The sequence below is a fragment of the Coregonus clupeaformis genome, chromosome 37 (genome assembly GCF_020615455.1).
Source record: "Coregonus clupeaformis isolate EN_2021a chromosome 37, ASM2061545v1, whole genome shotgun sequence".
Lineage (NCBI taxonomy): Eukaryota > Metazoa > Chordata > Actinopteri > Salmoniformes > Salmonidae > Coregonus > Coregonus clupeaformis.
In genome coordinates this window covers 8,585,872-8,606,398 of record NC_059228.1, presented here as the reverse complement: position 1 = coordinate 8,606,398, position 20,527 = coordinate 8,585,872, and the positions used below count along the sequence as shown (strand labels likewise).

At 40.5% G+C, this 20,527-nt stretch overlaps 2 protein-coding genes and 1 long non-coding RNA gene across 4 annotated transcripts in view; 2 read left to right on the top strand and 1 right to left on the bottom strand.

Annotated features, from left to right (window-relative positions):
• The window catches only part of LOC121553291 (kinase non-catalytic C-lobe domain-containing protein 1), a 42,542-nt gene extending 36,709 nt beyond the window's left edge, over positions 1 to 5,833 (top strand). The window contains exons 24-30 of the mRNA XM_045211464.1: positions 719 to 934; positions 1,199 to 1,281; positions 1,510 to 1,663; positions 1,916 to 2,038; positions 2,501 to 2,560; positions 3,833 to 3,990; positions 5,299 to 5,833. Coding sequence (XP_045067399.1) covers positions 719 to 934; positions 1,199 to 1,281; positions 1,510 to 1,663; positions 1,916 to 2,038; positions 2,501 to 2,560; positions 3,833 to 3,990; positions 5,299 to 5,530 — 1,026 coding nt within the window. The 3' untranslated portion in view covers positions 5,531 to 5,833. The remainder of the gene's footprint in view (positions 1 to 718; positions 935 to 1,198; positions 1,282 to 1,509; positions 1,664 to 1,915; positions 2,039 to 2,500; positions 2,561 to 3,832; positions 3,991 to 5,298) is intronic.
• A 3-nt stretch (positions 5,834 to 5,836) lies between these two features.
• Positions 5,837 to 12,439, top strand: LOC121553388 (homeobox protein vent1-like). 2 transcript variants are annotated; one of them, XM_041866457.2, is made up of 4 exons: positions 5,837 to 8,829; positions 9,352 to 9,660; positions 9,743 to 9,975; positions 10,262 to 12,439. In XM_041866457.2, exons 2-4 carry the CDS (start codon positions 9,390 to 9,392, stop codon positions 10,520 to 10,522), a joined length of 765 nt encoding a protein of 254 aa, XP_041722391.2. In that variant the 5' UTR covers positions 5,837 to 8,829; positions 9,352 to 9,389; the 3' UTR covers positions 10,523 to 12,439. The 2 variants fall into 2 exon arrangements, with proteins under 2 accessions (XP_041722391.2, XP_045067459.1); XM_045211524.1 differs by lacking the exon at positions 5,837 to 8,829 and having other exon boundaries at positions 9,155 to 9,660.
• Positions 12,440 to 17,233: 4,794 nt separating this feature from the next.
• On the bottom strand, positions 17,234 to 18,413 carry LOC121553575. Its single transcript, XR_005997546.2, has 2 exons — positions 18,091 to 18,413; positions 17,234 to 17,753 (listed from the first exon to the last, which is right to left on the bottom strand). It is a non-coding gene; the product is annotated as an uncharacterized LOC121553575 (long non-coding RNA).
• Positions 18,414 to 20,527: the final 2,114 nt, after the last annotated feature.

Here is a 20,527-nt window from a genome sequence, read left to right as displayed (position 1 = left end):
CCATCCAAAGTGTAATTAATAACTTCTCCATGCTCAAAGGGCTATTCAATGTCGCTTTGTATTTTTTTACCCAATTGGTGCCCTTCTTTGCGAGGCGTTGGAAAACGTCCCTGGTCTTTGTGGTTGAAGCTGTGTTTGAAATTCACTGCTCGACTGAGGGACCTTACAGATAATTGTATGTGTATGTCCCCTGTAGCTCAGTTGGTAGAGCATGGCGCTTGCAACGCCAGGGTTGTGGGTTCGTTTCCCACGGGGGGCCAGTATGAAAATGTATGCACTCACTAACTGTAAGTTGCTCTGGATAAGAGCATCTGCTAAATGACTAAAAATGTAAAAATGTACAGAGATGAGGTAGTCATTCAAAAGTCATGTTCAACACTATTATTGCACATACAACTTATTATGTGACTTGTTAAACAAATATTTACTCCTGAACTTAATTAGGCTTGCCATAATAAAGGGGTTGAATACTTATTGACTCAAGACATTTCAGCTTTTCATTTTTAATTAATTTGTTAAAAGAAATTCTAAAAACATAATTCCAATTTGACATTATGGGGTATTGTGTGTAGGCCAGTGACACAATCTAAATGTAATCCATTTTCAATTCAGGCTGTAACACAACAAAATGGGGAAAAAGTCAAGGGGTGTGAATACTTTCTGAAGGCACTGTATGCATTCATAGACAGAACCTTTCTAAGTTGATGTGTCTCTGTAGAGCTTTCAGTGGAGGATATCCAGGGTGGTGGAGCCCCAGTCGACCGAGCCTAAAGACAAGGCCTACTCCATAGCAGCAGTCCTGCCCCGACCCTACTACACCTCCCTTATGGATGACATCTCCAGTGCCTGCCTCAGAAGCGAGGAGAGACACCCCTTTAGTCAGAGTGAACACAGCGCCCAACACACGGCACAGCAACTCACTCTACTGCAGCAGGTAAACGCACTGACATGCCCACCAAATCATCCTGCAGCAAGATCAACACAGACATGCCATTTCTGCCTCTCTCATGCATTCACACTCACCCGCTAAACCACAAACACATTGTCATTTATAAACACTAGGGGGAGACAAATCACTGCTTTGTGAATTTAAAACAGATTCACAGACCTACAGTATATATTTACATTTACATTTGTGTCATTTAGCAGATAAATGTGTAAAATTATCTTTTGGTCTGATTTTTTTCTCAAAATTCAGGAAATGTTTCAAGGCTGTCACCCAATTCATTTCCTCAACTCTAAAGCTCAAGGAGTCAGGGACAAAGTGGTTAGTGTCACCAAGTGAGTAAATATTCCCTTTGGTCTAAATATTTCAGTGGCTTTCTAGACAGATTTGTTTAAAGTATCAAATGAGTATACCAGAATGCATAATCTGAAACCATTATCACTTGCTAGATAATGAGACGTTAGTGCCAGTCAGCTATTGGATCCCTGACAATATCTGTGACATAAAATAAACCATTAATCTACAGCCCAGTCTCTAGTCTGACTGCCTGTCTTCTCCCACAGACATGCATCACACTCTGTACCTCCAGCAGAGGGCAGCAGTCTATTTGTTAATGAAGGGACTCCACATGACAGCCACCTCCAACAGCTACTGAGATATGCTGACAGCGTCTCCAATTGGGTCTCTGCTGAAATCGTCATCTGTGATTCGATAAAGGTGAGATCTACTAGTAATAAGGCTACAACTCTGTTGGACATTACGGTTTGATCTCTATATCGATGTGCATCATTCATTCAACACACACACACTAATATTCATTTATTTTAATTCAGAAGGTCAGTCATTGTCCATTTGAATCTAATTACATGAGAGCCATCAGATGCACTTATATGATGTATCCTATGATTTCTATAATGATTTGTGTGAATGAATGACCATCGAATCTCTCCTCTTCTTTTCTTGCTGCAGACCCAAGCGACTTTGCTGGCCAAGTTTCTCCTAATTGCCAAACACTGCTATGAATCGAGAGACTTTGCCACGGCCATGCAGGTCCTTGGAGGCCTGGAGAATGTGATTGTCAGGCAATTACCCGTAAGTCTGCATACCTGCATCTGAAATGGGTCTCTATTCACTACAAACTGTAGTGCAAAACTGTAGTAGTACTGTAGTACTTTTGGCCAGAGACATTTCGGAATCACCCCGTGAAAGAAATCATTCTACACAAACAGGTGGAATGTTTGAAAAGTAACGTACCTCTTAGGCCCTTAAGGGAAATGTCTCTTTAATCTGCTGTATGGGAACCAGAACATCAGAATGTATGTGTTTAAATAAGCTATAGGAGGAAGTAACAGGAACATGAAGTGCAACAAAAACGCCCAATTTAATTGTGTAAGTGTAACAACTGAAATTGATGTATTCTTGTTGTTTCTCCATGTTCTAATAATACTCTACCTGTTCTAGTCAATGTTGAACTTTACGGGACTAAAGCTTCTGTAAGTGTGAGACAGATTTATTGGTTCTTGCTAAATGAAACACCTCTTCTCTTGCCGATAGGCTTGGAAACATCTGTCTACCAAGGTGTGTCAGGTCCTAGAGGATCTGCGAGCCGTGCAGGTGAGGCGTGTGTGTGTGTGTGTGTGTGTGTGTGCGCGCGTGTCCTCTGCTCTACCAGAGATGTGTGGGGCTTCAGGCAAATAAACCGAAAGAAAAACACCTTCAAGCAGCACACCTGTGTGTGAAATTCTGTGACACACTCACAGCTGGCCAGCATTTTGTTAAATGACTTTTTTAGTGATTTATTTAAACCAGTATTATATAGAAACTAATCTCGTGCTACCAGACATCACACCGTATTCACATTTGAGAATGGCTGAAGGCTATATCGAAGGCTATATACACTGGTGTAATGTACTTAAGTAAAAATACTTTAAAGTACTACTTAAGTAGTTTTTTGGGGTTTCTTTACTTTACTATTTCTATTTTTAACAACTTTTACTTTTACTTCACTACATTCCTAAAGTGGTCCTCTGTAGCTCAATTGGTAGAGCAGGGCCCTTGTAACGCCAGGGTAGTGGGTTCGATCCCCGAGACCACCCATACATAAAAATGTATGCACGCATGACTGTAAGTCGCTTTGGATAAAAGCGTCTGTTAAATGGCATAATATTATTATTTATTATAAAGAAAATAATTTACTTTTTACTCCATACATTTTCCCTGACACCCAAAAGTACTCTTTAAATTTTGACAGGAAAATGGTCCAATTCACGCACTTATCAAGAGAACATCCCTGGTCATCCCTACTGCCTCTGATCTGGCGGACTCTCTAAACACAAATGCTTTGTTTGTAAATGAATGTCTGAGTGTTGGAGTTTGCTCCTGGCTATCTATAAATTAAAATAAATTAAAATAAATTGGGCCGTTTGGTTTGCATAATATAAGGGTTTGAAATCATTAATACTTTTACTTTTGATACTTAAGTATTTTTAAGCAATTCCATTGACTTTTGATACTTAAGTATATTTAAAACCAAATACCTTTAGACTTTTACTCAAGTAGGATTTTACTGGGTGACTTTCACTTTTACATGAGTCATTTTCTATTAAGGTATCTTTACTTTTACTCAAGTATGATATTTTAGTACTTTTTCCAACACTGGCTATATAGAACCAAACTTGATGGAAGATATTCTCAAATAACATACAGTACACATGCCAACCTTTTCAAAGAGGAGGGATTTTGCCAAACTTTATCGTTTATTTTTTCATTCAATCAATGTTATAAATCAAGGGAAGAGTCAGACATCTGTTTGTGAATGCTCTTTCTCTCTCTCTCGCTCTCTCTCTTTCCCTCTCTCCCCTCCCCCTCCCCCTCCCTCTTTGTCAGGTCTTTCTGAAGAGTGATAACCTGTGTCTGATGGGAGGAGAACATGTGAGGAGGAGACCCACCCTCCCTGCTGCCCACATCCTGGCCATGCACATCCAGCAGCTGGAGATCGGAGCCTTCACTCTGACCAGTGGCGCCTACAAGTGGCCAAAACTCAGGTGAATTAACGTAATGCAATTTCTCGGGGCCGGTTTCCTGGACACAGATTAAGTCTTGGACTAAAAAGGGTGTTTTAATGAGAATCTGAATGGAGTATTTGAAAGTGGGTTTAAATCCAGGACTAGGATTATTTTGGGTCCGGGAAACCGGCACCTGGGCCTGTATTCACAAACTGTCTCAGAGTTGGAGTGGTGGTCTAGGATCAGTTTAGCCTTTTAGATCATAATGAATAAGCAGGTAGCTTAGTGGGTAAGAGCGTTGTGCCAGTAACCGAAAGGTCGCTGGTTCTAATCCCCGAGCCGACTAGGTGAAAAATCTGTCGATGTGCCCTTAAGCAAGGCACTTAACCCTAATTGCTCCTGTAAGTCGCTCTGGATAAGAGCGTCTGCTAAATGTATAATACATTTTAAAAAATAAAAAAGATGATATGGACAGGGAAAACCTGATCCTAGATCAGCACTTCTTCTCTGAGATGCTTTGTGAATACACGCCCAGGACTAGGTTTAATCTGGGTCTAGAAAATCTTGTAGCCTACACTAGGCCTATACACTCAAAATACTGGCCTATAGCATTCATTTGCACGTATGTACAATTGAGATTAATTCTGGTCACCTTTGCACTGACAGAGATATCAACCTGACACTCATTGTTAAACGGCATAAACTTGAGATTAACTTTCTTCCGCGATGTAACGAAGTGGGCCAAGTTGCCACCAAACAAGTTTCCCTGTGTCCTTCTACCCACTGAAATATGGCGGCCAGATGCCGGGTTCACAGAATGTCACGGTGGACGATAATGACACAGCTGCTTATTCTGTGGCAGTCGTGTAGGATTTGGGTTCCTCTACTAAAGCTAGCACACAGCCAGATGGTGTATCGGGGATGCGGTGTGATTTTAGGAGATGTGGCATGCCAGGTGCTCCGAGACGCATCGATGTTGACAGATGCTGGGGTCATAAGGGTCACGGTGAGAGGCAGCGTCACAGCTGGTTATGATAGACCCTAGGTTCCCCGACTACTCTGGAAATCAGGTCACTTACTGTACTGTATATGGTGCAAGTGTTCAGTAAAATGGTGGAAAACCAAGAGTATGTTTCTGCCGAAGATGAACAGTAACAAACTCATTTTTCTATTTTTCACTCTCTCTGTCTTGTTCTTCATCTCCATGGTGGCCCCAACTTCCACCTCTGCATTTGTCCTTATTTCCTGTACTTTCTTGTCGCCCATCTTTACCACTCTATCTGCTTCTTTCCCCCCCTCTCTCTCTATCTTTATCACTCTCCTGCTCTCTCCTTCCTCACTCTCCAGGACCATAGCGAAGGTGGTGAGTCAGGTGCATGCGTTCCAGGAGACGGTGTACTCCTTCACTCCTGACCTGGGGCTGCAGGCCTACATAAGACTACGCATAGCCCACCTCAGCGTCTGTGACATCCCCCTGCTGGCTGCAGACAACGAGGCCAACTTCTACCACACCCCCACTGACCGACACACCCGCAGGCTCCAGGACACACTGAAGAGGGTGAAGGCCACCTTCCAGTGACCCACAGCCTTGCTGATCTAGGATCAATTTGGCCTATTAGATCATAATGAATATGATTATATGGACAGAGAGCACCTATTCCTAGCCCTGTTCAGACAACTACTCAACAGACCCCAAACTGTTCCTTTTTCTCTCTTTATTGGTAATAACTTTGTATAAGAAACATTGAGGACAGTCCAGCTTAATCCCCCACATTGCATCCCATAGCCTGACAACCCACAGCACACATCTAATAATATGCCATTTAGCAGACGCTTTTATCCAAAGCGACTTACAGTCATGCGTGCATACATTTTTTGTGTATGGGTGGTCCCGGGGATCGAACCCACTACCTTGACGTTACAAGCGCCGTGCTCTACCAGCTGAGCTACAGAGGACTAACTCCTTGATTCTCTCCAAAGTGGACTACAATGTCATCTGAAACAGTATGGGACTTTTTTTTTTTATATTGGGATGAGAAGAGTAGAAACAGTATGGGACTTTTAAAAATCCTTCTGGTGGAGGCATATGGATGTTCCCATTTCTCTTACGCAATGTTGATTGCTAGTCTCCAAGACAACATAATAATGATAATGTGCAACAATGTTTCATAATGAGTTGACATAATGTCTTTAATTCACTGAGTGTACTCATGTATTATAGCTAAATTAGATTTCAAAAGAGATATTTTGATACAACCACAGATAGCTAATGACTATTTTCATCCCATTGGAGCACCATTTAAATGCATTGCCAATGGCTACTTGACATGAGAATTACAGCATTTCAAGATACAAAAAAATTATCAAAATCATGATGTAGTATGCTGTTACGACTAAATGATTACAAATACCTGTATAATTGCTATAGTTTCATATACTAAGTGTTTTTAAAACAAACTTTGTTAATGTTGCAATATAACTACAGTATATAGGCTACAAATTGTTGCATAGTCATACTTGCAAAAGTGAAATTAGATTTTTTCTAAACATGTGATTTGCAAACAAATTGAAATGATGTGTCTGAACAACATAAGTACAATAAATGTTTGAATAGATTGAGTTTGCTATGCTACATACTTCTCCCTGGTTGATTAATGATAAAACGTCATTAACTTCTCTTTTTTTTCAGTCAGAAAATATATCAACATACATGTATGTGGAAAACACAAAAACTAAACATTGGCATAATCATACTACCATATTTAGTACATTGACATCTTATTAAGTTGGTGTATAAAATGGTGTATTTAATATGAGAATGAAGTGCTGTAGTTACAATTATTGTATGCCTCCTAGCACTATTTCAAGGATCTAAAAACGCAAACTAAGCTACATTGTAATCTTTGATGTTTCAGAGCCTGATGTCAACGTGCTAAATATGTTAGTTTATGCCAATGCCTGTTTTTTGGTATTTTCCCACATATGTTCATATATTTTTTGACTGAAAGAAAAGTTCATGATTTTTATATAATTAATCAACCAAGGGACGAGAATGTAGCCCACCATGCTTAAAATTAGTAGCAAACTTTATCTGTGAAAATATGTATTGTATCTTACTTATGTTGTTGTATGGATTTATAGGAATACAACAAATAAAATAAAATAACCTGATCACTGAGGATCGGAGAGGAGAGCATGCCACAGTGGCAGACTCATTGTGTGCGTGTGTTGGTGTCTTAAAGTTGGGGGTCCAATTTGTATCCGACTACTAAGGACCTTGCCACAGAGGCGAGGAAATATGCTCTGTATGGAGGCGACTTCCCCCGGCGGCGTCCCGTGAGGACCGGACAGCTTCCATTGTTATCTGACTGAATCAGGGCACATCTTCAAAGCGCACGAGATAAAGGGTCGTAATTGGGAGGCTGAGAAGGCCTTCACAGCAATAGTCAGATCATCGATAAAGGAGACATTCAATATATCCTTATCTGCATTGTCATACCTAAGCGATCATTTTAGGGTTATTGTCCCGTAGCTGCTGGGGGTATTCCATCTGAAGAGACTGAAACGTGAAGGGCTTCGCATACAGAGAGAAGGAACACCTGGCAACATTGGCCTGGTTGGATCATTTGGGGTTGACCAAATTTCTTCAACGTCCCATTTCTAGATTTTTTGGACATTCTTTTTGGAGAACATCTCGCTTGAATGTAATTTTGTTTAGGCCTATTTGAGGATACTATACGCAGTTGTAAGCTATGCAAAACCACATGTTGCCATTGTAGGCGTTTTTCAGACTTCTTTACAGCTTGCTCTCCACTATTTACATTTCAACTGGTGGACAATCAAACCTAATTGTGTTGCTACTGTAATACCTTTGATCTGTAATGTTTAAACCGACTGCGCCAACTGCTGTCTGTTGGGCCAGTGGCGCCAGTGCTCACCAGGGTATCGAAGAGGTGTTAATACTAAACCATTAGAGCAGTATTTTACTTGCCTTTGCTTTACATTTGATTTTAGTGTCGGGGAAGGGGCTGAGATTTAGAAAGCAATGATGTAAATGATCAGACTGCAGGCTGAGAAATGTTGGTGGTAATATTGCATATGGTGTAAAGTCATTAAACAAATTATATCAGTGGTCAACTATAAAGTATTATAAAATAGCATTCCATTCCAATAAAATCATAGAGTGATTGCCTGAAATGTAAGCGTATGATCCTGGGCCGGCTGAAAACGTGTGGCGAACACGCATTTTCCCCAACACTTTTCAATCAGGTGGGAGCAGACACCCGCCTCTTTTGGTTTAGTTGAATAAAAAATATTGATGCAAAAGCATTGAAAGGAAGGGCAAAGTGCTGTTTTTTAGACCGATTTGCCTCACGATTTGTCAACTCGTCCACACATCCTCTGTCCAAATTTGGATTATGTTCAAACTTGTACCTAGACTTGTTCAATCAAAAATGATTAACTGGAGTTAATCAATAATCACAATAGACTGTGAGTTATTAGGCCTACAGTTGCATTGGGCAGGCCTACATAATGCAAACATACACAAAGCAGTTATATTGTCCAATCATGTTTCTGTCACTGTGTCTGTTAGTCTAGCTTTAAAATATAATTAATATGAACATGTACAAGGTTGCTGCAGTTTGGCCCAGGAGTTTTGCCAATATATATATATTTTTTTAACCATGTGACTTGATTAGAAAAACTGGTCCCATCATAGCCCATATATATCATTTTTTATAACTGATTAATCACGTCATACTGTATAATGTCTGGAGTTTTACCTGGTTAGGTTACCAGATCAGGATAAACTACAGGCCCCAGGAACGAAGATCGCCCCAGCACTCTTGGACCTGTTGTGCCACTTTTCGGATCAAGGTACAGATATAGACACAATTGTCTCCTCACTGACTTGTGTTGCTGCATGATGTTATAAGTTTAGTCATATTGAGGTTTCCTTTTTATTAGGTCAAGGCCTATGGCAAAACCTGTTATCTTGATTACATAGTGTTTTTAATTGGTCTGCTGTTTTCAGTGTGATCTATTCGTCCTTATTTTTTATGAAATAAACATATTGTAGGCCTTTATGTGTCAACATATCATATCCTTAGAACTATGATGCAGAGGAGGACTCTCCCCCTCTGTATGTGATGTTTCGGTATGGTTTCAGCTGAGGCAGACAAATGCATGAGCTCAACTGGTTCTCACAGACTTGGTGGCGCCAGGCTTTCACAAAATCACAGGATGTGTAAAGGCTTCAACAACGACCCATTAGGCCCCAATCACTGGGAATCGATCAGGCGTTAACACGGCTTTGCAGATGCAAATTTTGGAGAGGGTCGGACCTATATAGGGAGGGCCTCAACAGGTATTGTCACAACATTCTCTGACCCTCCTCAGATAGTTTGCTGACCAACACAGAGCTCCTAGAAGCAAACATGGTCAAGATCTTCTCTGTAGACTGGCTGGCACAGAGCCATCACAACACCAACCCGAAAAAAGGACCTGTGGATACTATGCCAACCTACTTCAGACCTCATGTTCCTTGCATGGTCCAGCCTCGACCGCCAACATCTTATAACAAGATATATCTCCAACCAAAACCAAAGACCACAAGGATTGAACTCACGGATTCCACTGAAGAACCAAAAAATCTAGAATCCAGGTTGAGCTCACCTCAGCATCCGATAACCTGCTCTTCCCCAAGTCGTAAGTACAATTTACTATACGATACAATTACTTAATATTACGTGTATAATGATGAAGTGTATTAACTGATATGTTATCACAGTTTCAGAAAACAGCGGGTACACCTCGGGGTATGACAGTGAGGCTGCCTCCTCGGAATGTCCCTCGGTGGAAGAGGCGAGCGAGGGAGAGAGAGACGGAGGCCAACGACGTGTGCGTACTAGGTTTACACCGGAGCAGATAGAAAAGCTGGAAAAGATTTTCAACAAGCACAAATATCCAGATGCTGGAGAAAGAGTCAAAACTGCACTGAAGTTGAACCTCTCTGAAACTCAGGTAAGAAAGTAAACTAAATGTAAACTAACAACTGGACACAGACATCAATTATAACGTTTTACATTTTTTACATTTTTGTCATTTGGCTGACGCTCTTATCCAGAGCAACTTTCAGTTAGTGAGTGCATACATTTTTCATAAGGTCTATTCCACGTTGGTTCAAACAACGTGGACTCAACCAGTTTGTGCCCAATGAGAATGCACATTTTTGTCATTAGGCCCATTGTATTTGATTCGATTACATAAGTGTTCATTTGGTTCTGATCGTTTTCATGTTATGTTTCAGGTGAGAACTTGGTTTCAGAACAGGAGGATGAAACTGAAAAGGGAGCTCCAAGACTTGCGCGCTGAGTACCTTGCTCCCGCTCAGTCTCAGATGATGTTCCAGCCCATGCAACCATTTCAGTACCACGGCTTCGGTGGACAGCACCTCTCATACCCCGCTGCAAACTACGTGATGTACCCGCCCATGGTGCAACAGATCCCCATGAAACAGATGGTTTCTCATCATCAGCACCCGATGATGTCCAACGCACATTTATACTAAGGACAATATGCTACACACTGAACATTCCACTCTAACACTTAAAAAATCAAGTGCAATCTAGTTGTTGTTTTTTCTTGGATGTGAAAAATGTTTATATTTCGTATAAAGATGTACAGAGATTAAAGTATATTTATCATTCAATAAAGTATATCTTATATCACAACCTTACTTTTCTACTTGGTCATTTTCATATGCAATGTCAACATTTCCAAGTTTGATAGCAACAATAGTTTGACAGTATAGGCAGATTAACTAAATTCTGATAAATGTAGGATGATCGCATTATTTTGATTACTGGATTAGTGGTACCATGAATAGATCATATTGATCTATCATTCAAGAATAGAGGCTCCAGGGTCATGATACGCAGTGTGGTTGGGGATCAGTTGATTGGCTCTTGGGCCAGAGTTGTCATTCTGGCAGCTTCCCTGATGTTTGTACTCGTATGTTTTGTATTTATTAAGGATCCCCATTAACTCCGTCTTGTCAGGTATAGCCTCCTAGTTGCCCATCTGAGATTTAAATTATTTAGGCATGTCAATTATTAAAGAGTATGACTTCATTATAGGCCTTTATGACATTAGAGTAGATGGTGTTGAACAGAACTGTAGGCAAAAAATCTGCCAAGGCAGCAGCTACTCTCCCTGATGTTGACCCATGCCTACTAGATAACAGATCTTAGGCCTACAAAACTAATTATATATTGGCCTTTGCATATAGCTTGAATGAATCAATGAAATACTGACAGAACAACTCAATTTTAGGCTGTATCATCCACGTCACTTCCCTCTCTTCTTGTCCACCACAGCAGTGGCCCACATACTGTGCTTTCATATGCGCGTCAACTAATTCTGTTTGTCTCTAATGCGGCACTTCAAAGGTTAGCTAACGGGGAGATCATGGTCAACAATTAGTCCTAATTCCGCCTGTCATTGATGAGTTTAAACTTACCACATGAGCCCTAGGGACTGGCTCCAGAGAGTCTGGGGTTTTGTGTGCTAAAGAGCCCGATCTCAGGTTTGAAGTTCAGCCTGAGGTAACACTGGGATTACGTGATACGATTTCTGAGACCCTATGTCTTGAAGTAGGTAATAGATAGGACACCTTTGTCTATATAAATACATGTGAAAACCAGTCATTGAAGCGTGATCATTTAAAGGAGGTAGGCTATAGATCACAAAACCACCCATACAGACAAATACTGACAGATACGATATAGGGGGCAAATACTGTAGGCTATATTATGCAATTAAATCAAATCAAAGTGTGTTGGTCGCGTACACAGATTTGCAGATGTTATCACAGGTGCAGCGAAATGCTTGGGTTTCTAGTTCCAACAGTGCAGTAATTATGAAAATGTACAGTGATGTTGTTGTGCTGAATGAAATTTACGAACTGCATTGAGACCTGCTATGGAACATGGTTGATTGAGAATCACGATTCGGCAGGGGCCTAAAGCAAATGCCTTTTCAAATTCACAAGTAAACAGAGATCAAATGTGGTTCTCTCATTTTCCGTTTAGGCATGCTGACAGCAATCACACCCACTTTGTCAGAAAGACAATTGGTCCTCATCAGCAATCAGCTTCATGTTGGCGAGCAGACAGCTGGGCGCTTCTGTCTACATCTGGAACAATGGTCTCACAAATGATAGTTACAGTAGCCTGGCCCCATAGAATATCAGCGCAATAAAGAATTTAACGTATAGAAAAAGGCCGTATGCCAGCATACATTTTTGGGGTAATATTTGCATTGCAGGGGCATATAGGGCCTATACATTTCCATATTAGATTAATGTAGGCTATCAATAAATCATGCCAATGCTTTTGACAGATAAATACAAATATTGTATTTACTTTTCCAAATGAAATAATGTAAAATAATCAAAGCAGTGGCCTACAGTTTTGTTCAACCCCATCTAATATAATCTTATAATGGCCTATAATAAAGTCATACTCTTGAATAATTGACAAGCCTAAATAATTTCATTCTGAGATGGGCAACCATGAGGCTATACCTGACAAGACGGAGTTTCATAGCCTACTCAGACATGGTGGCGCCGGGACACATCAACTAGGCTACTGAACTTGTGAAAAACCACAATTGCAACATCTATTAATTTCCATTACACCGACCATCAAGTTTTTATCGTTCCGTTGAGAGTCCTTTGCATATGCAAATACAGGGGTGTCTCCTATATAGAGCGAGGACCCGAGGCTAGAGGCCTACAACAGACCACCAGATCGCACCAACAAGAGGGCACACCATGGCGAACTTCTCAGTAGAATGGCTATCTCAAAGTTTTTACAACACTTCAACGGACCGAGTGGACATCGAAGAAGACACAACATATGACAGGACAAGGTCTCATATGCCTTGTGTAGTTGTTCCTCGGGCTCCATCAATGTATAATCAGGTTTCAGTTGAGCCGAAAGTACCTACTGAAGTGATACTTCATGTCGACATGAAAGAGCTTGCTACTAAAGACGACTACACTCCATCATCTCCAAACGGTAAGTGTATAATTTCCCCCTCAAAACAATCAATTTGAGCATTTCATGTTGGAGTGTGTTACATATAAACCTACTTGTGATTTCTGGATGATTGACTGACAATATTTTGTTTGTTTAACTTTCCAGATAGCTGTGGCTACACGACGGGCTCTGAGAGCGAGGTGGGGGACGATAGCGAGGGCGAGTCTGCACTACACCGCAGGATGAGAACCAAGTTCACCTCTGATCAGATCTGCAGACTAGAACGAACCTTCAACAAACACAGATACCTCGGTACAACTCAGAGGAGAAAGATTGCTGAGAAAATGAAGCTCTCTGAAACTCAGGTAGGGGCACAAGCCATAGCCTAAGCTATGATATGTCTTCACGACTTGGATTTATGATTTGATCAAGAACAACATTACAACGTTAGCATTCAATAATGTATCATATTTTATGATTTCCTTTCAGGTGAAAACATGGTTTCAAAACAGAAGGATGAAGCTGAAGCGCGAGGTCCAAGACCTGCGGCCAGAATTCTTTGCTCCTCCAGCATCTCTGCTGCCACCGCTGGTCTACGCCGCCGCTCCGTTATTTCAGCACCAAGCGCATGGTGGACAGCTCCCCACCTTCGCCCAGAGCACACATGCTCTCTGCCCGCATCACATTCAGAGAGTCCCCATGCAACAGATGATTCATCGAAAACCAATCCACCCCATGATGTTGGCGCCCTGTTACTACTGATTGGACAGCAATCCTAAAGACTGATACTTATAGTATAACTTCTGTTTTAATAGTGAACTTCTGTTTAATTATTTGACTTGCAACTGGTTGATTCCAATTGGGGAATTTGTATCTAGAATCTAGATCTGTCTCCATCCTTGTCCTTTTTGAGGGGATTATAGACATTGTAATTAATTGCAAAGTACTAAGTTATATGTACATACAGATAAATATATGTAAACATTCGGAAATGACGTTTTTCACAAATAAAATGTATAATTGTTACTAGCTTCTTGCTTTTTGCTTGTTCTCTCCATTATGCATGGTCTATTCCATATTAGTTTTGGTTCAGTCCTTGGAATAATTGTCTTTTAACCAAGCAGATACTCTACAATCAGAGGCTTATTTCATGCACATATGCGTTCACTGATCTTCCTTAATTAAACCAAAAACAATGCAAATTCTAGGCCAACTAAAAATAAAACCATGACATCATAAGTAGGTCTATAGCTATGAGACTAGTTATTGACACGATACGTTTGCATGGGTCGTGTATGAACGAACACAATGGATTGGTGTTTAAACGCCTGTCATAATCTCCATGTGAATAAGGTCTCGCAACAAGCGGTATAATTTCAGCAAACTTTATGTATGGCAATGACTTGTCGCTGATTCCTCTTTGGTGCTGATTTTAGTATCGCCCATTGCATCTATAGGTTTCGCAAATAGTCCATGTGAAGAATGAAAGGGGATGGCAAGTGTTAGTGGTGCGTTTCTTCAACCAACCCTTCACATTATGAAATCATATTATTTTGGTAACAAATTATTGTAGGTATTTTATTAAAAACGCAAACAAAAGCATTACATCAATTCACTGCTCAAGAAAATATCAATTTGTTTCATGATCTAATACCGACTTGAAGGGTGGTCTTCCGATAACGTTATATTTATGTCAGTAGGCAGTATAGGCCACTCCAATCTGTCTGGAGCAACATGTAGCGGCATACAGATAGATACGTCTGTATGCTGGCTGCTGTAGACAAATGTTTCCGATGGCGTCCGGTGGTATGGTGTGGCTCCGAGCCTTGACTGCACTCTGCTAGCAGGAAATTTGCATCTTCAAAGAGGTTGAAAGAGACATCAAAGAAGAGGTAACTACAAGATCATTGAGCTCTATTGTCTCTCAATCGGAGGATTCGCACTTACTCGAGAGGCGCGAGGGACGGCGCCCTCAAGTCTGCAAGAGGTGTATATTGCCTCACGTTAAAGTCATTAGTTGATACCAGCTAAATAGGTTGGCTGATTGAGTCATTCCGAATTTCCGTCATAAACAATTCTGGAGTAATTTAATGGTCCATCCCATTTACCAAACTAGTCTATTTATGTCACCTCTTGTCGGATGAGATGCTCTATCTCAACCAGTTCTGAGTGAAGTTGGTTCTAAAAACCAGAACATCTGACACAACACTCAGGGCTTGCAGTGCATCTGAGGTCAAACATGCACAGATATGATCGAGGAGTAGTATGAAATGTGTATGCACTCACTACAGTATGGAAATGTATGCACTCACTACTGTAAGTCGCTCTGGATAAGAGCGTCTGCTAAATGACTAAAATGTAAATGTCGAAAAATGTAGGCAGTCCTGCAAAATCACAGCTCTGGTATTGAGTCCCTGACTGTGCACTCTGTTAAACAAAGACATTTAGAGTTTCACGTTTTCCAAACAATAGGCCTAAATTATAATTTTAGCATAATCTACTGTTTATGCTAAAGCTAAGGGATACTGACACCTATTGCTGCTGGTATTGGGCCATCGAACACAAGACTGGTATTGGGTCTGCAAAAAAAAAAGACTAATGAATCGTTTTGCTTCTTGCATTGAGTTTGGTAAGGCACATATAACAACCAACGGTTAAATATGTTGCTGCCTTTCCCGCTTGTCTGTAGTCTGAGAGGCACTGTTTTTGCATGACCAAAATGGTGATCTGCATATGAGTGTGGTGTTGGGGGCCTATTGGAACTCAGGGGAAACTGTCTGGCTACTGGAAGTAACTTTGATTGACATTCATTCTCAGCCATGAAGTATGATGGTATTGTCTAGGCTAAATGGAAAGGATAGTGTAGGCCTAATTTATGTTAAAATAAAAGTGACTGTATTTTTAATACAACAATAAATACCTGTTCAATTCATCATTCCAAACAGTCGATTTCTGAGTGGATAAACTATTGTAAATATCTAAAGCCAGCTAAATCTGAATCAGTCCGTCTGCGTTTGTTTGATCTGAGGGTGGGTATTGGATAGGAAGGGATTGTATTTGGGTTGAACTTGATTGTCTCTGGGTATTGAGGAGAGCTGGAAGAAAAATATTTCATTTAACTTATTTTGTAAGTGCTACTCATCCATTTACTGTATACATGAGTTGTATCAGTCACAATATCTGATTGATTGTTTACTACAATTGTGTCAAGCACACAGTTTGTTATAATGAAATAAATCACAGTATGAAGTAAATCACAGATACTACAAACTGAGCAACAGAAATATATCATTTATACAATGTTTTCTGTCATTGGTTGACAAAACATTATTCTGGTAATACCCACCAGGAGGCACAACATTCATGTTTATTACAGTATTTCAAAATGAACTGCAGTTTACTCTACTTTATGGTTAATTTTAATAATTCACCATTGTGGCAAACTAGCATGTGTAGTAAGGTAAGAATGTGCTAACTGCCCTGCTAAGAGCTGACTGCTCTGTGGCTGAATGGCTGCAGACAGAGTGGAGCCGACAGGACTGAGTAGGGTGGGAATAATAGACCCAATGGCTGTTTTCTGCATAATGAGCACACATGTCATTCTCCCATCGCTCACTCTTCCATTTTATCCTAGGCTCCAGATGCTCTGATACAGGAGACATTCTTCAAGAAGTGCAAGCATCTATTGCAACTGAATTCTCAGAATTAAAGGCAAGATTCTTAGAACCGTGCATAGTTCTTAGAAACTAACATAGTTTTAAGAACATTGCATCATTTTGGAAAATCACGGAAATTCCTGTTTTGTGGATAATGTGTATGATAAGATCAGAAACACACTATTTAAAACCTTTCTCTTTACCATAACCACTTTATATGCTTCTTTAAATCTCATAGTATTGAGAAAAAACTACTGTTTAATTATTAAAGTGTAACCTTTCCATAGCTAAGCTAATGGGGGACTTTACTGGGATCTAAACAATCTTTTGCAATGCTCTTGACCTTAAAAAGATTGCCATTCCTCGAAATCTTATTAATGTGTGAATGTTCCGTTAAAATCGTCATAAAGTCATGTCTGCATGGTGGAAATACAAGGTGGTTTGGTGGTATTTTAACTAAGTCAAAGAATAACTAAAATGTACATCTATTTAAGATTTGATTATCTGATTCCACACGAGCTATTCATGGTTATTCAATTTAAGGGATACATTTGTCCTATAATAGAAAATAAGACACAAACATTTGAAGATCAATAATTGGTTATTCAGCACACCCAAAAATGTTTTACAGACTTTGTTACTGAACAACAACAGACAATTCCATCCACTAGGTGGACAACAAACATTGCAAAACATTAATCAATATAGAAAGTCTGTAATACAACAACAACTTTGACATCTACGAAATGTACTACAGTATTATCATCATAATATCAAATAAAGGAGGTGACGATAGAATATTTCAGGACATTGTAAAACCCAGTTCCTCATTACGAGGTATGGTATAGTCTCTCCACTGAGTTCAGGGTATCTTGTTGTGGTCTTGTTTTCTGGAGTCCTCTGGTTCAGGTCCAAGATGGGGGAACAGGGAGAACTTAGGGCTGTGCTGGTTGACCAGGGGTAGTCCAGTCGGTGAAATACCTCTGCAGCCCCATTTTCCCATGCCCTATGCCTCTTTAAAGTTAAATCTCAAAGAGGTATATGCATAGGAAAAAGAAACAGCGAGTACAGATACCCCTCTCGATTTGGCCGCTGTGTGGACCTAGAAGGGAGAGACACAGACAACCTCACAGAATTAACTCTTTGGATATGAAACCTTATTAAAATAACACAAAAAAACAAGTGATTCATATTTGATCATGTATAGCCAACATTGCACAAGTAACTTATACTTTAGAATACGTTGAAAATGATTTTCAGGACTTCAATCATTGAATAAGACAATAACTGCAATTGACAAATTCTTACTTAATAATAATTTGCTAAACAGCAAATGTGAAAAACCTAAAATAGACTTTATACTCCGCATGAGCCTGTAGGATAAAGTTTTAGTTCTATATCATTATCAGGTGAAAATCATCCAAAAGAAGCTGACTTACCCTGTACAGCTCCAGAGCTCTCTCCCCAAAGCAAGCACCTTCTCATGGGCATTTATCCCTCCCCAGAGACCTTGAAGATGTTTGAGAAAGACAGAGTAGCTGTTTTCTGTGCTCCGTCAGCACTTAGCCCACCTCCTTGGTTTCAGGCCATAGCATAACATGCACCTGCAGGGGCCAGAGCAACCCCCTAAAAAATAGGCACATTACATAAAGTAACCAGCAACAAGCATGACAAAGCCTCAGTGTCTCAGCTGAGGCTGATTGGCTGTCATTGCTCGCCATTGTAGCGGAGGGTAAACTTGCTACATAATCTGCTATCTTCCTCAAAGACATCAACAGCACAGCGAGGAAGGAGGGAGAGAGTTGGGACACCTCGTTCCTACCAGCTGAAACATTTCTTATCAGTTCAGGGTCTCTTTCTCTCCCCCTCCCAGGAGAGGCCCCATGCTTTAGCACTCCTCAAGGTCTTCAGACAAGGACTCTCAGGATGTGCTGAGGTGAGACATGCACACACACGAGTGTGTGTGCACACACCAATGTAGTATACCCATACACACGCACAAAGGTACACACGTGCATTGCACACGCACTGATGCGCTCTCTCTCTCTCTTACACACACACACACACACACACACACACACACACACACACACACACACACACACACACACACACACACACACACACACACACACACACACACACACACACACACACACACAGACACAGACACAGACACACACACTGTAGCAGTGGGAGCGTTCTGGTATGTCAAGGCCAGAGGCCAGTACAAACCCTCTCACCAGACAGAATTGAAACTGTGTGAAACTGCAGTCCTCTTCTGATTTTGCACTAAGTGCGGGGTTCATGTATTATAGAAGTTGGTAACGGACGTCCTGTCCTACATTACCAAATCGTTACATGACCATATCCTTGCCTAACCAGGCCAGGAAAATCAGTCCAAGTTTATCTTCTGAATAGCAGTGTGGGGAACTATTTAGAATGAACTCTGTCAGACTAAGAACATGGTTCAAACAGTGATGGGCATACCCTCAGTCAATATATTTCAGCCTATTCTAGTGATGTATAGATTTATTAGATTTCACCATGGATATTTGTTTGTATCATGACAAGCTGGGAAAATATCCCGTATAGAACAATAAATCTACATTTTATTTGAATACCTTTGTCAGATGTGAATGTGTCAGTCTAGTCATGCCCTTCATAGGACCCTTGATGAGGCACACATACCCTGTTGTGAAAACCACTGCTCTGAACTCAATCTCCACCATCCATGATGTTAAACCTTTGACAGCTTTCCACAATCATCACTGGGGGGCAGCAGTTCCAAGCCCTGGATGGTAGCAATGCTCTCATGCGTTACATGTGGCCTTTGGCCTTCTTTCCTTTCCTGTCCTCTCTTGCCCCTTCTCTCACTCTCTCACCCCCATCCCCCCCCCCGTCTTTCTGTTTCTCTCTTTCTGTGTCTCTCTTTCTGTCTCTCTCTTTCTGTGTCTCTCTTTCTGTCTCTCTCTTTCTGTGTCTCTCTTTCTGTCTCTCTCTTTCTGTGTCTCTCTTTCTGTCTCTCTCTTTCTGTGTCTCTCTTTCTGTCTCTCTCTTTCTGTCTCTCTCTTTCTGTCTCTCTTTCTGTCTCTCTCTTTCTGTGTCTCTCTTTCTGTGTCTCTCTTTCTCTCTCAATTCACATTTTAATTCAATTTAAGGGCTTTGTTGGCATGGGAAACGTATGTTAACATTACCAAAGCAAGTGAAGTAGATAGTAAACAAAAGTGAAATAAACAATAAATATTAACAGTAAACATTACACTCAGAAGTTCCAAAAGAATAAAGACATTTCAAATGTCATATTATGTATATATACAGTGTTGTAACAATGTGCAAATAGTTAAAGTACAAATGGGAAAATAAATAAACATAAATATGGGTTGTATTTACAATGGTGTTTGTTCTTCACTGGTTGCCCTTTTCTTGTGGCAACAGGTCACAAATATTGCAGCTGTGATGGCACACTGTGGTTTTTCACCCAGTAGAAAAGGGAGTTTATCAAAATTGGGTTTGTTTTCAAATTCTTTGTGGATCTCTGTAATCTGAGGGAAATATGTGTCTCTAATATGGTCATACATTTGGCAGGAGGTTAGGAAGTGCAGCTCAGTTTCCACCTCATTTTGTGGGCAGTGTGCACATAGCCTGTCTTCTCTTGAGAGCCAGATCTGCCTACGGCAGCCTTTCTCAATAGCAAGGCTATGCTCACTGAGTCTGTACATAGTCAAAGCTTTCCTTAAGTTTGGGTCAGTCACAGTGGTCAGGTATTCTGCCACTGTGCACTCTCTGTTTAGAGCCAAATAGCATTCTAGTTTGCTCAGTTTTTTTGTTAATTCTTTCCAATGTGTCAAGTAATTCTCTTTTTGTTTTCTCATG

Bases quoted from the DNA above. Each gene is read 5' to 3' on its own strand.
- LOC121553388 (XM_041866457.2), top strand. From the start codon at position 9,390: ATGGTCAAGATCTTCTCTGTAGACTGGCTGGCACAGAGCCATCACAAC. The intron at 9,661-9,742 runs GTAAGTACAATT...ATGTTATCACAG, and splicing joins AACCTGCTCTTCCCCAAGTC to TTTCAGAAAACAGCGGGTAC. The intron at 9,976-10,261 runs GTAAGAAAGTAA...GTTATGTTTCAG, and splicing joins TGAACCTCTCTGAAACTCAG to GTGAGAACTTGGTTTCAGAA.